General features: G+C 34.9%; 1 protein-coding gene across 16 annotated transcripts in view; it reads right to left on the reverse strand.

Annotated features, from left to right (window-relative positions):
- The window catches only part of DMD (dystrophin), a 1,151,138-nt gene that overhangs the window by 272,868 nt on the left and 861,147 nt on the right, over positions 1–17,123 (reverse strand). For all 16 annotated transcript variants that reach the window (XM_077781657.1, XM_021553010.3, XM_021553014.3 and 13 more), the window contains one exon: positions 13,373–13,490. In XM_077781657.1, coding sequence (XP_077637783.1) covers positions 13,373–13,490 — 118 coding nt within the window. The remainder of the gene's footprint in view (positions 1–13,372; positions 13,491–17,123) is intronic.

The following is a 17,123-nucleotide window of genomic DNA, read 5'->3' on the forward strand; positions in this document are numbered from 1 at the left end:
ATTGACAAGGGAAATGGACAGATTAGAGAATGATCTTTTGATACCTCTCTGTTGCCACCAGATCCTTAGGATCAGGGCATTAATGGAGAAATGGATTGACAAAACTAAAATACTGCTATGCTGGCAGAGTCAGCAGTGATTCTTCCATGACCCCAGAAGCAGGATGCATATGGACATGCCCTTAGAAGTTAAATAAATTATCTTTTTCTACAGAAACTGTTACCTTTGTATGATATAAAAATATGACTTCACTGTAACATTGTACTAACTGAAAAAACCCAGGGAGTTTCCTTGATGGAATGATTTAATCATCTTTCAAAATGTTTGATTTATTATCTTTCCTTTGTTGCATGTAGAAAATATGTACTGCATTATTAAATGTAGCTTTCCTAAATATTCATAATATAATGATGAAGACTTTCATTAAATTTAGAAATTATATTTAGACTGATCAGAAGTACCCAAACTAAAGTCAAAGGATTAACACTAATCTGATTAACTAGATGAGTGAATATGTAGGTAATCCAATTGTTTCTGCTTAAAATATATAGAAAAGTTTTCAAAGAACTGAATAGGGAAAAAAGCATTAATTTCTGTATTTTTTTCATTGCAAGGAAAATCAGAGGCAGCTATGTACTTTAGTATTTATCTTTGCCCAAATGTATGTTTTGGTTTTTTTCTAGGATTTTGGTCACTTCAGATATTAAAAGGAAAATAATTGATGGTTACATATCTAATTTGTGTTCATGGATGATTGCTTTTGTAATAATCAACCTGTGTTCAAAATATTAATTTCAGAAGAAATGTCTGTGCCTGTATTTAAAAATGGAATATTAAATTAGTGATATTGTATTTTACTTTCCCTGAACATAATCAAAAATGCTATTAGCATTATTAAAGTACATCAGCTTTCATATACTAGTGCTTTCATAAACTTACTGATGCAAAAACATAATGTTACATTGGGTAGTTTAAGTCCTGAAATGTGTGAAATTCATTACCTACCTAATGAGGTGTATAGGCAGTGAAATTGAGAATTCTTAGTACCACATAACTTTGTGTTGCTATCATACATTCATATTTACACTGCATATTCCTAATGTCATCAGCCTACTACCTCCTACTGAGTTTGGGCTGCGACTTGCTTTCCAAATATATCTCTATTTGTTATTCTGTAGACTGATTTGCTTTGGCTTTAATTTAATAGGTCCAGCTCTTAGTGTAGGAGCAAGAGTTAGGGAGATGTTAAGAGAATGAAAATAACTGGCAAATTAAAATTGACTTAATACTTCAGCTATCAGGTTTCAAGTTACTGAAGCAAAGTTTTGCAGACTGTTTGTATTTCTATTTTCTTTCACAAAAAAACAAAGCAAGCACAGACTATCATAGATCTTCTCCTATGCCTTTTCTGACACTACCAAATCACTCCACCTCCATAGCACACAACTCTCACCAGGGTCAGGTGGGAGGCAACTCCAGAGCTCCACTACTACACAGCAGTGACAGAAAACTGGGTGCTGTTAATGGTACTGAGCTCAGTATCAAAAAAGAGCCATGCATGCATCAGGAGGGAAAAAAAACTGTACCAAATCAAAACCACACCAGTTTTGTCTTTTATATTTCTTTGCAAAGCAGAGAAAACTTCCAAATGAGCAAGAACTTATTTGAAAGGAAAGAAATAATAGTAGTTCTTTGAAAATATTTCTATATTCAGCGTCAAGCATAAATTTCAGGTATTTTGTACTGAGTTATGAATTTTTCATTTTGCAAGAGAAACTGAAAACTGTACAAATTTTATTTACAAATTACCAATTTCTTAATCACAGACTCAGAATGGTTTGAGTTTGGAGGAGACCATTAAAGATCACCTAGTTCCAACCCCCTGTTATGGGCAGGGAACCTTCCAGGTTGCTCAAAGCCCCACCCAGTTTGGCCTTGAAAACTACCAGGAATGGGACATCTGTAATTTCTCTGGGCAACCTGTTCCAGTGCCCCACCACCCTCACAGTAAAGAATTTATTCCTAATATCCAATCTAAACCTGCTCTCTGTCATTTTAAAGCCCTTCTCAATGTTCTATCACTACTGCCCTTATAAAAAGTCCATCTCCAAAGCCAAAAGGCAGCAGTGAGGTGTCCCAGGAGCCTTGTCTTCTCCAGGATGACCAATCCCAGCTCTCAGACTGTTTTCCTAGAGAGGTGCTCCAGCCCTTATGGCCTCCTCTGCACCTATGTCTGTCTTGTACTGGGGACCCCACAGTTGGATGCAGAACTTAATAGTGCACTGAAATACCAGATATACAGCTTCACCCATTATATATTTTCAGGGACAACTGACTATAAATTCCAGCACAGACAGAAGCTTATAGACTCCAAAGAAAGTCAAGTTTACACAATAGATTATGAATTGTCCTGATGATTTGGGTAAAATAATTCTCTTACAATAATCTTCTTGAGAAGGAAAGTGACAGATATCAAAAGACTGAAAATTTTAAACATCTACCTTTTTTTTCCCCTTGGATTTACAGTCACAGTCTTTTAGATAAATTGCATCCTTTTTGAACTATTTCCAAAGATTGCTTGGGGCCCCTGCTTTTTTTTTTAGATTGACATTTTCCACAGTTCTTGGAACTGTCCCATCCTCTCTTCCCTCCCACACTTGCACCAATTTTTTAAGTACTCCACAAGGTGCTGTCAGTCTGATAGTGGTTAATCCATACTTTTTTTAATGCAAAGAAAGGCAATCTCAGCTTCCTAACATTTGAAATTCTTAATTTCAATTTCTTGAATTATAAACAGAGAAGCAGTTAAATTTCATATTTAAAATGGCTAATGCACTTCAAAATAAATAGCCAAGAGTCAACTAAGGAAGTAACACCCACAACAGGAGAAAGAGGTATTTCTTCTGAAAATTCCATGACATTCAAATATTTTGAGAATTCTCTGTCAGTTACAAGGATACACTTTTTAAATTAATTGTTGATTAGAAAATTAGGGTCCCATCATAAAAAAGTGCTGGCATTTGAACTTAAAAGGAGCACAGTTCTGCAAGGATAGGAGTGTACCAGAAAAAAACAGGCAACATTTTTTGATTTCCTATTCTGAATTTAATGGACTAGTTCTCAAAGTCACATAAAGTGGGTCTTAATCTATGGAGCCTGGTATGAAACTACACTTATTTGCTCCTTAATAACTAAATAGATACATTAACAGTAGTAAAAAAACCCAATTAACAATGTATCATATCTGTCATAGTGCAATATTTTAACTAATAAAGATAAAAAATAGTATCAATTACACCATTTTTGAGAAAAAGAAAGACATGATAACTTGCCTTTTACTATTTGGTTTCTTTTGTCTGAGGTGTTGTGTTTGCTCTGGGGTGTTTTCTTTTAATCAGATATCAGTGCTTTGTTCGTGTTCTCCATGGTACCCCAACACAGATCAAAACTTGGTGAGACACTGTGGGCTGAACCTAATCCACTTTAGACAAACACTTCAAAGTCACCATTCTGATAAAGCTTAAACTCAGCAAATTTTGAACCTAACACAGGTTTGGGTTGGACATTAGAGAGCATTTCTTTACTGAGAGAGAGGCTGGATAGTGAGAGAGGCTTCCTGAAGAGGTGGCGAATGCCCCTTGTCTAAGAGCATTTAAGAGGAAAATACCCCTAAAAAGTGTTTTAACATTTGATCAGCTCTGAAGTGGTCAAGCAGGACTAGATGGCCACTGTAGGTCCTTTCCAACTGAAATAGTCTATTCTGTTCTAGTCTGCATTTACCATACTCTTGGGAAATGGCATAAAATAAAGCAAAGAAAATTATCCAACAAAGAGATTAAACCATTACTTTTGTATCCTAATATTATGCTGCAGTGAAGGAAGCCAAGTGTCAAAAGTACAGGAATGCAGAGAGACTGTAATGAATATTCTGCAAAATTATTACATCCCTTGCTCTGAAATATGGCAGTCATTTCTAAACTTAAGATGATGAAGCAGACATAAACACAGTCTGACACTTCCAGCAAAAATTTCCATAGCATAGGCGTTCGCTCGACTGTACACAAGTTCCTCTCCAATTAAAATATAACAAAATAGATCTTTTTTCTAAATATTCTCTTTTAAGCTCTAAGTTTCAACAGGCCCAAATGCCACCACTTTCTCACCAAATATCAGAGTACTCATTATCCACCCTCTGCTGTTACTCAACCAGGGATTGTCCTCTGTCTAATCATTCACCTGCTATGGAATAGGCTTGCTGATAAGAAAGATTAAACAGAAGTAGGTAGTCTCCAGAACTGTTTTGGTTTTTCTCTTTTTGGTATGATAAAGGCTGAAACACTGTTAGCCACCAAACACAGACTGAAAAGCCTCAGAGTCACCATTTGGTCCTGAAGCCAGTAATAAACTTAAATTCTTTGCATGACCTACAGTACTTCATAAATAACCAGTGATGGTTTGTATACATACCAGAATCAAATCACCACCTGGTGCAACCACTCACCAAAATCTTAAGATCTTTCTCACACAGACTAAACCAGTATTTACTCAGGTTGGACTTGCAAAGGAGCTTTGGGGCTGTGTAAAACACTGCCTTTGTATTCGGTTTTGAGTCGGTTTCCTGGCTCAAGCAAAACTAAAATTATAATAAATTTATATTGAGGATTGCCAAATGAAAATCCTTAGGCCAAACATGCTTCAGGGTGCTTAACTAGATTGTCTGAGAACAACTGCATGTTCCAATATATGTTCTTTGTGGATTGCATCCATTTTAGGAAATGAGATGGGACACAGTGTACACCACAACCTGCATTTTCCTCATACGGCTGATTATGTGGCATCTAAATTTAGCTTGTAATCTCTGCTGAGCAGGACCTCTGTTTCCTGTTTGCCCTCTAATTACTACATAAAATTATGGTCTGGTATAAATGAATATATACTGTTCTGACACAGTATTTAAAATAACTGTGGACATTAAATATTGCCCATCCATCTGTCAGTGAATAAATAATTTGATCACATTCTCAAAACTTTCATTCTGAACAATTCCTTTTTATTTCCATTTATTTTCATTTTGACTAATGAGTTGTTGCATGAGCATAGCTCATCTTTTTGTATCATCATGAATAAGATAAAAATAAAACAGATATTTTTACTGTTTACATGTCTGCTTCTAGTTAAATTTAAAATGTTCTGTGCAAGCTACTATTTCTAACACAGTGCTGCCTTAAAACAGGGACCAAAACAGCAAACACTTAGGTTTGTTAGATTCAAACAAAGCAGGTGGAAAAATCTAGTCTTCTGAAGAGATATGGCAAAGAAATGCTTGGATAAGAGATATTAACCCACCTTAACTAGATAAAGACCTGAACACATGAAATTAAAAGACTTTTCTGGAATTATAAACAAAGTCTGTAGCAGATCTGGAAATTAAATTGAGGTCATTCTAACTTCTAGTGGTGCAAGAAGTTTGCTCTTACTGTATTTTCATTGATATCTAAAGGCAAAACCAAACAAATCCATATACTATCATACAACTGATGTGAGGCTTCGGGATAAGTCAGTGCTTAGTGTTTGGCAGGGAACTTCTTCTGTGAAGAAAAATTAAGAATGGCAAGTGTTCCTTGGATGTAATCATATATTGCAAGAAAAGAATTGACAATTCCTGCTTTGGTACCCACCTTACCAATAAGGTCTTGACTTTTCACTGTGTGTATAATGGATTCTTAGGTTATCCTGGAATATTTTTTTTTATCTTTACCTTGCCTGTTTTTTTACTGATTAAAAGTACAGACACAACTAAATTATTCCCTAGTTCATGTGTTTATATTTGCACAGGGTGTCAGGTCCTGTTCCAGCTACATGAGAGCAGGAATACTTGTTGCCTGACTTTGCTTTCAAGGATGAAAGACTTCCATCACTTTCCACCTGTGACTTCACTCACAAAAGTCACCATGTATGGGAAGCCACTAGAACATAGCATCTTCACTGTTGATGACAATTATTTATATTAACCCATTTATCATTGCAAATTGACTGAGTCTTTCCAGTATCAAAGAGAGAAAACATTCCTTTCTAATTATCTGGCCACTACACAAGTCAATGGAACATTCTACTTCTTCTGACAAGACGTAATAAAACCTCTTTAGCATTTATTATTTTCAGTTTTTAAAGTATTTTATATAAATGTTAATTAACATTTGCAAAAATGAGAATGAATTCAATTTTGAAATGCAATGTAATCAAAGCCAGGGTTTTTTTTTTGCTGTAACACTGTAAATAGGAAGCCTCACATTAGATACTGTTAAATATGTTGAAATCTCTAAAATAACTCAGTGATTGCTTTCCCGAAGAACCACATACTCTTGGCAGTTTTGGTCAATTAAATGTTTCAAAATCATATTTTAACTTCTTTAATTAAGATGTGAAAGACTTGGTATCCTAAGAAGCAATCTCAGTTTATTTCATATTTGCATACTATTGAATCCTTCAATATTTTTCAGAAATACATGGTACTAACAATTTCAGAGACCTACATGAGTATGATCTGTTATCTCATCCTCTGTGGCAGTTTCATATGTTCCCTTTGCATTTTGCTTATAACACTTTTGCAAGTAAATTTATTTTTTTCTGAAGCTACTGAGGTGCTACTCTTGCTAAACTAAAGACAGAGAAAACTCCATTAAATGGATATATGAATGGCAATTTTTTTCACAAAGACTCTAGGAACAAAGGCAGGTAGTTATAGAAAACAAATCTGTTAGGATATTACTCCTCTGGAGCATAGAAGAAGGAAAAGATGACCCTGACAACACTGAACAGCACTTACCATGGTAGGGGAACAGACTGTAGTACCTGGGGAAAGGATTTGCCTGCTGAAAAGACTTTCTGTTATTTCATGTCTACTAATTTCTGTGTCACAGTTTCAACTAATTGGTGGCTGGGTAGGTTGAAGGTTGGGGGTGGAGGGTTGAGGATTTATGTTTTGTCTCTTTTACTAAAATCAATTGTATTAACTCTATCCAATTCTATCAAACGTTTGAAGAACAGCAGAGTGACTTGCGGAATATTAAATAGACTTAAATTGTCTTGACACTATAAATTACAAGACCTTCTCTATCTGTACTCTGACTAACCACCTTTACTAATTCCATCCATTGCCCTGCAATGCTGTACCAAATAATTCCTGAGGCTAAAGAGGAAAGTATGTTCTTCTGTCAGGTGAGGGCATATCTCAAGTCTTTCAACCAGTTAACTTAGTGTACCTATGGCTACATCATACAACAAAGTGTAACCTGCTAATGTGAAACATCTCCCTACCAAATCATACTATCCTTATTTCGGGTGGTTTGTTCGTGGCTTTTGTTTGTTTTCACTCTTTTGGGCCTAGCTGAAATTATTTAAAGACTTTTAAGAAAAGTAATTAATATCACTTTTACTGAAAGGTCTGCCCCCGTCGCACAGCCTTACACTCCTCACTGGACTTTGCCTTTACTGTTCACGAGTTCACAGCTGGGTGAGAACTCACTTTGTGATTGTAGTTTTCTCCAGAGAGAGTTGATCAACCATTCTCCTTTTGTAGGACAGGAGACAAACTGCTGCTAAGACATACTTTGGACATGACTAAGTGTCTCTACATCACAGCAATCCAGCGTGCCTGTCTTCCAACACAGACTGATTTCTAGCAGCATAAAACTTATCTGTTTTGTTCTTATCTGTGTTCTTACCTATTTAGAAATATCTGGCCTAGAACTAGCCAGTTCCACATGAATTACCACCAACATGAAGTTTTGTAATTATCTTTCTTTACAGGATTGAGATGTGAGATCCAAGAAATCCACCAATGACATCACTTATGACCTCTGGGGCTACCAAAAAATCTGTGCCATTCCTGCTGAAGAATACAACCAGAAGTGAAGACTAGTCACCCTTAGTCTCAAAGCCATTTTGGGAGGACCACAACACCTGAAGCAGGCAGCTGAGATCTTGCCCCTTTGTCCACTGAACCACATTCTAGTACATGTAGCCTGAGAAGTTATATATAACTGGGATTCCCCAATCATTCAAACATTTCTGGAGCATGTTATCACCACTCTTAAAGGGCAACTCTCCCCAGTATTTCAAAATAACTTCCTACTCTTTCTTAAGATGTCCCATGACTTTCTTACAGGTCCTACAGCAGCAAACATGCACCAAGGAGCAGGTTTCAACATCTGTACTCTTCCCAGTACCATTCTACCCCTTTCAGAGATATAGTTTTATCTTGTTATTGACATTTTGTTAAAAAACAACTGTTTCTCTCTGTTTTTATTTCTATGGTGTAAAGTTCTTGTTGGAAAAACAAGTTGCCAGCTGTAAACTGGTACATCATGATGATTAATAAACTGCATATATATGACAAATGAAAATTCAAATTCTTTAAATGTTCTTCAAATATGTGGAATTTAGAGAAAAGATAATTAGGATTTATTCAGTAATTCAGATTAAAAATATTAACAAGATAACTGGAAAACTGTATACAAATACAATTTTCTGTTACACTTTTCATTTTTGGTCTTGGCAGCTAGGGGGTTTACTACTGGATGGCAAATCCCAGGATGTATGAATTTGTTTTTTCAAGTGGTAAACTCATCATTTGTAGTCAATAGTTCTAAGAGAAAACCACATGGATGGCAGTACAGTGGAAATGGCTATTTTATTAAGATGTCGAGAACAGCAGTGCAGTTGTAATTCACTGTGGAATTTCTATATATTTTGTTGTGAAAGTGATGACAAGTTGATGATTTTGCCGTAAAACTGTCAAATACAGCAAACTACTAAATAAAGGCATTTTTATGTTGTGGCTCAGAGACTTTCAGACTCTCTCCAGTTTAGTTCAAATGCGGCTCTGCTAACAACCAATTATAGCATATAGCTGTTCTTCAAAAATATCAAAACCAACCAACAACAAAAAACACAAACAACAAACCACAAAAACAAAATACCTCTTCTAAAGACATCATCTATAATTACTCATATACTTGTAAACTTGTTTTATAAAACTATCAAAAAATTCAAAAGGAATAATTTTGTCCCAAAGTATAATTCTTTATCAAAATAGTCTTCTTTGAAATGCTTGTATTTATTGCTATTATTTATGAATTTGATGTAATAAGAATTAACTAATCTCTCAAATGATATTTTGAGAGTACAATAAATTTCACAAAATTGCTAAAGGAATATGTTTTACTTTGGTTTATAGTCTTGAAAGGGAGTTTACTTTGTTACTAAGACATAATTTCTTCATACTATTTTATAAATATGGATTTCCATACCTCCTTGATTTCTTACACAACCAGAAAACACATTAAAAAATTGGGATGTAAATCACTAACAAAGTAAAACCACAAAAGGTTTATGCACTGTTACCTCTTGCACATGTGTGAACACAGCAGCAGGAAGGTCTACTATTCATAAGTTTCTTATATTTCCAGGATCGAGCAAGATCTAACACAGTCTTTATAATTGCTTTGATATTTCTGATTGTAAGACTGTAAATTTATTATTTCTCAAGTATTTCTATATTGACTTCTTACCAACTTTGTGTATTCATATATGAAGACGGATGGAAAATAAGGAATTTTCAAAGTTTAATTACTTTTAAAAATTCAATATCACTTGTAAACCCATTCATTTTAAAGAAGCAACATTTTCAGCAGCCATAAAGCAAAGTGTTTTGGAGCTGTGATGCATTATAGAGAGAAAAAATATTATTGTACAGCATATGGTTCTGTTAGAACAGAATGTTTCTACATTAAAAGAGCATAGAGGTATGTTGCTTTTTCCCACAACTCTTCCTCAATGTAATTATTATTCTTACATATTCTTGAGTGTGTAAGTTGTAAACAAACTATGATTTAAATAGAAGACAGAGAGATTTAAATATAATATTATGTAAACATAACACAACTTTTAGTTTATAGAGCCAAGGTCTTTGCATGTAGAATAGATCCAGCAGTTTCACGCAGATAACAAAGGGTGGAGAAAAAAAGTTCTTAGGAAATAATTCAATTTTATGAGCTTATCTTTAACTACTGCTTTTACTTCATAGGAAAGACAGAATCTATGCAATACTATGACAACTCTGTTGAAAATGCTCTAATGATTATAGAATTCTTTTGCAATTTATCATAGACATTTTCTAACAAATGTCTCTTGATTTTTTTTAAATTTTGTATAACATGTTTACCTCTTTTTTTTTTTTAATACTTTAAAATGGAAATAAGGTTTCTAAATATATTTCAAAGTTGAACTTATAAACATAACATAGATATTTCTTCAAGAAGAGTGACTTAGCTAAGGGTTAGCAATGTTAGCACAGGAGCCAGAACCTTCAGGGTTTAATTTCAGTTGATGACACACCGACCTATCCTGTGATGAAGTATGGAGCTAACTCTACTCTTGTAGAGAATCTGACTCTCATTTACTATTTATAATATATCTCTTCAGTGATATTGGCCAGGTGATTGTTTAAGCTATTTGCACAAATTAGCTCATTTCATCCTTTTGTTCCCAAAGTGTGAGATGCTGTGCTTCAGCCCAGCGAGTGCACCAGATAAAGTCAAGTCTATCAGCTCCTACATGAAGACCAATTGCAGCCCATCACTCCCTTTCCTTCCTGATGGGATCTGATACCTTTGGCCCCTGGCAGTGTGACATTACAGAAGGCTGCTGGTGAGGGTGGTACACAGCTGCTGCAGGGGAGCACAAATGTATCAATGAACAGGTCATGAAACAGAATAGATTAAATGTGCACTCATAACTGCTAAAACATTACCATGGTAACCTATTTGTATTTATGAGGAGCGAAGGAAATAGGAAAAAGTCTGTGGATGAGGTAGTAAACAAGGACCTGCAGCAGGACCCTTGTGCAAAGTACAGGTATGAGGAGCAGACACTCTCTATGGCTTCAAGGAATACACAAAGCTTAGCAAGTGCAGTAGATTCTCCAACACAAGGTTCAGATCTGGCTGTAAACAAGATTCCCAGGAATGGGCTTGGGGACAACACACTGGGCTGAACTCAGTATGAGCTGGAGGACAAGGCAAAACACCTGTAGCAGATGAGAGCACTGTACAGGACAGGAGTGCAGTAGGTGAGAGCACACAGCTAGAGCCAACCAGCTGGGAATAAGGAGGCTCCCTACTTCAGGAGAGGATAGCACTGTAAAGGGGTGGGAAAGGTGAACTACATAGGTAGCTGCAGCCAGAAGAAGTGGATCCTGTATTCCACAGGCCTAATTCAAACCAAACACAGCAATCTCCATCTTCTTCATATGACACACAAGTAGAAAAAAAATCAAGCAATTAAAAATATAAAAATTACTGTTGTTCTTTAGAAGAAGTATTTTAGATGAGAGTCATATGTGGCAAATATTCAGAAATTGTGTGTCACATTGTAAAGTCCTAGCATCTTTGTGTCCTCCAGAAATATCATGGTCTCCTTAAAATACAAAAGCAATAAGTAGTTTTTAGCATTACTAGAATTGCTCAGATATAAACTAACTAAACATGAAAAATCTTCATGGATCTAGGCTGCTGCCTCTGAAAAGTGGACCAAAAATGGCTCAAATCATATTCCAAGATGTACTTGAAAGTATATAAAGGGACATGACCTGTATCTACTGCATCATAAGTTGCACTTTTATAGATAAGGATATTGATCATTTCAGCATAGAAAATTAATTCCTAAATCACAGTAAAACTAATTTTTGGTACTTAAAGTTCAAAACTAATGGATAACTTTGGATTTTGTTATGGATAAAAAATACAAATCATGTAAAATGTATTTACCACACTACCAGCCACAGACCAAATCTGTTATATAGTTGAGCTACCCCTTCATGATTTACAGTCTGATAGCTGCTCTCCTTTGCTGTATGAGAAAGAAGCATTTAATCTCTCTTAATCAGCAAATTCACTTAAAGTGAAGAGCAGTTTTCCAACCGAACAAAATTTAGTCATGCATACAATTCACATGAGTATATAGGAATTATGCTTGCATTTTTTGAAGTCTACAATTCTTAACTTCAGAAGACTTGTATCACAATTAAAAATTAAAACATAGTACAAAATACTGATGGGAGTACTACATGTGTTGGTTCTGAATAAGCATTTATGTTACGTTACATAACATGTAAAGTTAAAGTATATGTACAAAATTTATAAGAATTCAAAAGAGTAGGTGATTCTAAAATTAATTTGCATGTCCAACATGTTCTTATGTAATATATAGGCACTATCCCTTTCTTCTCAAATTTTAATTCAAACAGAAAGCTTCTCCTTTTCTATGTAGCATATTCCAATACCAGTTTAAGGATGCTATTGCACATAGGATATACTTTAACTAGCATTTATATGTGTGACTACCAACAATGTAGTACAAACATGCATTTTGATTTGAACATAGTATGCAATGTACATACTTGATGGAATAAAAAGAAAGAGATAATAAGAATATAGATATATTAGGTTTGCAATTATGGGGATAGAAAAATGTAGCCTATATTTGTGCCCTCACAGTCATCAGTTTCAGGGAGCAAGCCCTGGTCTCCAGGCCAGGATATACAGAACAGTTTGCATTGACCAAAAATATATTTTCTCTGTCCACATGCAAAGCACTTGGCCTGGGTCTTCTCTAAGCTCCATAGCAGACCTTGAGGACCATCAAAAAATCAATTTTTTCTTAGTTTCTAGGGGTGAGAACTTGAGATAATAACTGAAGATATACAGCAGTCCATCAATAGGGCTGTTTCTATAAAATGACCTTGAGAGAGTGTTTTGTCCTCTAGTGAGTGACAACACTACGTCTTCTATAGGCTTCTTCTAAAACTTAACCTACTAATTTTTCCACCTTAGGCACAGCTAGCTGGCTAAATCTGGAAAGGGAAAACAGAACTGACAAAATAATAGAGTAATGCAGAGCATCATCAGACTTGTGCGTCAGCTGAGGGGAGATGAAAGAAGAGCCTGCAGCTGTACTACGGGGGATGGAATTGAAAGCTTCTTACAAGCCTGTGGCTATACTCTGTGAATTCTTTCTTTTTTCTCCTTGTGTAAGAATAAATGTAGTTCTTTATTTTCAGTGCTCACATTCTGTATTTTGTACAATGTCCTTCCACTATGAAGTTGCAGTGAAAAATCTGAAATATGGGATCACTGACTTTCACTGACATTTCTTCTACATGCAGTTTGGAAAAGCTTTGTGAGAACTGTCACCTGTTGGAACTCTCCTCCTGGCAAAGGCATAAAGTATCTGCAGAATGCTATGCTTATATGATAGGACAACATTTTCCATGTTTGCTGAAATGCCATATGGTAGCAGAATCACTACTTACTGCGGTCAGTAATTATTGTCCGGGCCTCTTGATTGCTTGTCTTGTTTTTTAGATTTTGTGCTGCAGTTATTAGTTCATCCAGCTGGGGACGTCTTTGCTCCAGATCCTGTAGTATTGCCTAGTTGAACACAAATTCAAAAATAAAATAAAGAAAAAAGTATAAAGAGCTTTTGAGAAGACCACATACAGGGACTTTTTTTTGTGCAAACTTGACTTAAAGCAAAAAGATTGTTTGATGTTTCAAGTAATACAAAGAATTTGCTCTAGACCTTCTAAATATTGTTGTTATTAATTTTAAAATACCAAATATAATTTTTAAAGAACCTGTAAGACTAAATACAAAGTAGCAATAGTTTTACATTTTTAACACGTCAAATTATGCAGAATAAGCTATTCTCCTCTATAAAGCTATATAGAAGGGGTCTCTTTTTCTATATTATCTGATATATTACTGTGTATTTAAAAAAAACTATATAAAGGTTTACATTCTTGCCAGATAAGGCAGGCTTTTCCTATCAGTTCATGAATTCTAATAAATTGTTTATTTTGTAATATTTCATTAATGTTTCATTATCATCTGTTGTTTAAAATCCATTGTAAGACTGTCAATGTCACTTTTTTTCTGTCCTCAGCCCTTACCTATCCAAAAAATAATTAACATTCACAATAATTTATATGCCACTAAAACCAATATATAAAGCCCAGACAATCTGACTAGAGATCAAGAAGTGGATTAAGAGTTTCTCATGGGGAAAAATATGAGCTTTGTGGTATTTAGAAGGCAATAAAAACTAAAATACAATAGCTTTAGATAAAATTAAAATGAAAACTCAAGGAAAGTAAGGCATATAAGATTTATGTACATATTTAACTTATTTCAAAGCATTAGGGAAGAGCAAACAAGGACAAGTACAATCATTTCTCAGATAAGAAGCATCAAGTATGTCTTCAGAAGACTGACCAAATTCAGACACTTCAGCTAGCTATTATGGAGTTTCCAGAAAAGATACTAATAAGATTTCCCACTCTTAGGAGTTAGAAGCAGCAATATCTATTATAAAATGATGAACTATAAATTACTTTTATTCCGTGTACAACCTTTAGTCATCAAAACAGAGCAGTGTGCCATCAGACACTTAGTAGGCACACTTCAACAGATATCAAGCTGGCAGCAAAGGCCAGAGAAGGATTTCTATTTGTTAGGCTGTTTACAGAGTCACTGGTTAGATAATCTGCTAGCATTCTCACCTGCCTGTTGATAAAGTGTCTGGAGTATTTTATTGTCTTAAAAGTCTCCTCTCCTTAAAATGTTTTTTTTCTAAATAATCCTAGTTGGTTTTAAAAAGCTGTTATTCACTGACTGTTCTGGATAGAAAAGACCTGCAAGTCTGATGTTAAATTTGACCCTCCAACTTCAGACTATAGTTGCATAATTTCCACCAAGCTGAAGACTACAAATAAAGACCTAATACCATTTTCTGTTCAATAAGATTAACAAAAAGGCATAGGAATATAGCTTTCAGCAACTACAGCATGTACTATAAAAAGCAAACTAAAAGCTCCACAAAGTTTCATTTTGTTCAGTTACAATCTCTTTAGAAAAAAAAAGGTAATTTTCAAGATACACATCTGGCTATACCCTGTGAAAATCTTGCTTTTAACTTATGCATCAGGTCTTTGAAAATCTATTATAACTGGCTTTCTAAAGTCATACCCAAAAGCTTGGATGGTATTTTTTAGCTTGTATACTGATTGAATTTCAGGGGCATGCAGTTAAAACACCGGCTTGCATAATTAAGCAAAGAAGAAATTTCTCATTAGTAGTCTCTCCTTAATAAGAGAAATAAAATCTACTGATGCCATTACTATCTCTAGATATCTATGTGCCTTCCAAACTCCATTTTCGAAGAAGACAAGTGACATGAATTTTACAATAGGAAAAGCAGTCCCAGTGCAGTTGAACAGCATCTGTATTACACATATTGCCAAAATGGATGGTGCAGAATAACACTAAAACACACACAACAGTCTCAGATAATTCCGTGGCTTCCCTTTCTCTCTACTTCCCTACCTAGAAAATGTTTAGAGGAGGAAAAACAAACTAAATCATTCTAAGATCTTGTGCAAGCAGTGACTTTCTTCCCTAAAGTTTCCTAAATATAATTTAATACTGGACTACACAAATAGTGATTTATCTGATCCAGCCTGTCTTCAACTAGACATTAAATGCTGTGGCTTTACCACTGCTAAAGAAAGCTCCTGTTATATGTTTCATATAGTAAGAAATGAAGCACTAGGTAAGGACAGCTCAGAAAAGATTTGCTCGGTACCAAAATGGGGAAATGGAGCTGATCTGTGCCCAAGGGCTCACAGAGGGATTCACCCCCAAGACCCATCTGTAATTCCTGAACTGAACATTCAGGAAAACTAGAAATGCCTCTTTAAAGTGAGTCTTGCTAGTTCTGCTGTTCCCTTGGGGATATAAAAATCTCATCCCTGTATGGATTGTGTGGATAGCCTTCCCTCTACCATTTCATGTGAATAAAATTATTTTCTTCTGGATGCATAGGAGTATATTTTTGAAAGTTCAAGGACACAAACTCTTAACACTATAAACAGATCTGAAGACTCTTAGACCTTTCATAAGACAATAATACATAATTGTAAAACAGATTTCTTACCCTTAGAAAAAGCAGGATTTTCCTAATAATTTTTTTCCTTTGATTTAATACAAAGTATCTGAGAACTTTACCCAAACAATGTCCTATTTTATTCAGTAGAATTTTTCCAAATGCAATTACAAAATTTTTACAATGTTTATTGGTCTAGTTTTGTACAGTCTTACAGATTTCGTACATACAAGTTCCACATGGTACCTACAGTTTATGTACTAAACCCCAATAGAAACTTAGATAAAAGTAGCTACTAAAACACATAATTTGTAACTCTTCCAGTAGTGTAGCATGAAAATAAACAACAACACTTGAGCTCCACTTCAAGTGTTATCATATTCAGAAAAATATTCTGTGACTGGATAAACTGATCATGCAAGATGATTTTGTGGGTTATAAAAATACAGTTAATTATTCTAGGAAGAGCAGTGCTTTGAAGAATACAAACTAAAAGATCACTAAATATGATTATTGGGGAAAATTAAAATGGAATAGCTTTAAAGTATTAGCTGAATGATCTAAAGCAAACAGCAAAACCCCTACAAACCAAAATCAGCAGCAATTAATACCTGAGATAGTTTTAAAAAACTTTTACTAATCCAGCCAAGTATTTAAGACTGTAAAACAATCCTCATCCCTCAGATCCTCAACAGAAAACTAAGTGCAAACTATTAGAAGTTACTGTTACAACAGCCATAGGAATAAAAACTCATTAATAGTGGCACCCTGGTGGAGACACAGCAGATGCAATAGACCAGATGCCTCTGATTTGGAATGTCAGCACATGGAAACAAATGTGCTATATAAAAATGGGCAATACAGAAATGAAAGTTATAATTAAACTACTTTCAAAATAAATGAAACAGAAATCTATCCAATCCCCACTAGGTCACCAAAAGTACAAGCACAATGACTTAGGGAGTCAGTTAAACTAAAAGTTGTGGGGTTTTTAATAAACAAATTCTTTTGCATAAAATTTGTCTCTACCAACACTTTTCTAGTCCTCTGTAAAGGAACAAAACCACATTCTCCAGAACATTATATAACACATTTCAATAAAGAAATGCTGTTTAATTATA

The sequence above is a fragment of the Lonchura striata genome, chromosome 2 (assembly GCF_046129695.1).
Source record: "Lonchura striata isolate bLonStr1 chromosome 2, bLonStr1.mat, whole genome shotgun sequence".
NCBI lineage: Eukaryota > Metazoa > Chordata > Aves > Passeriformes > Estrildidae > Lonchura > Lonchura striata.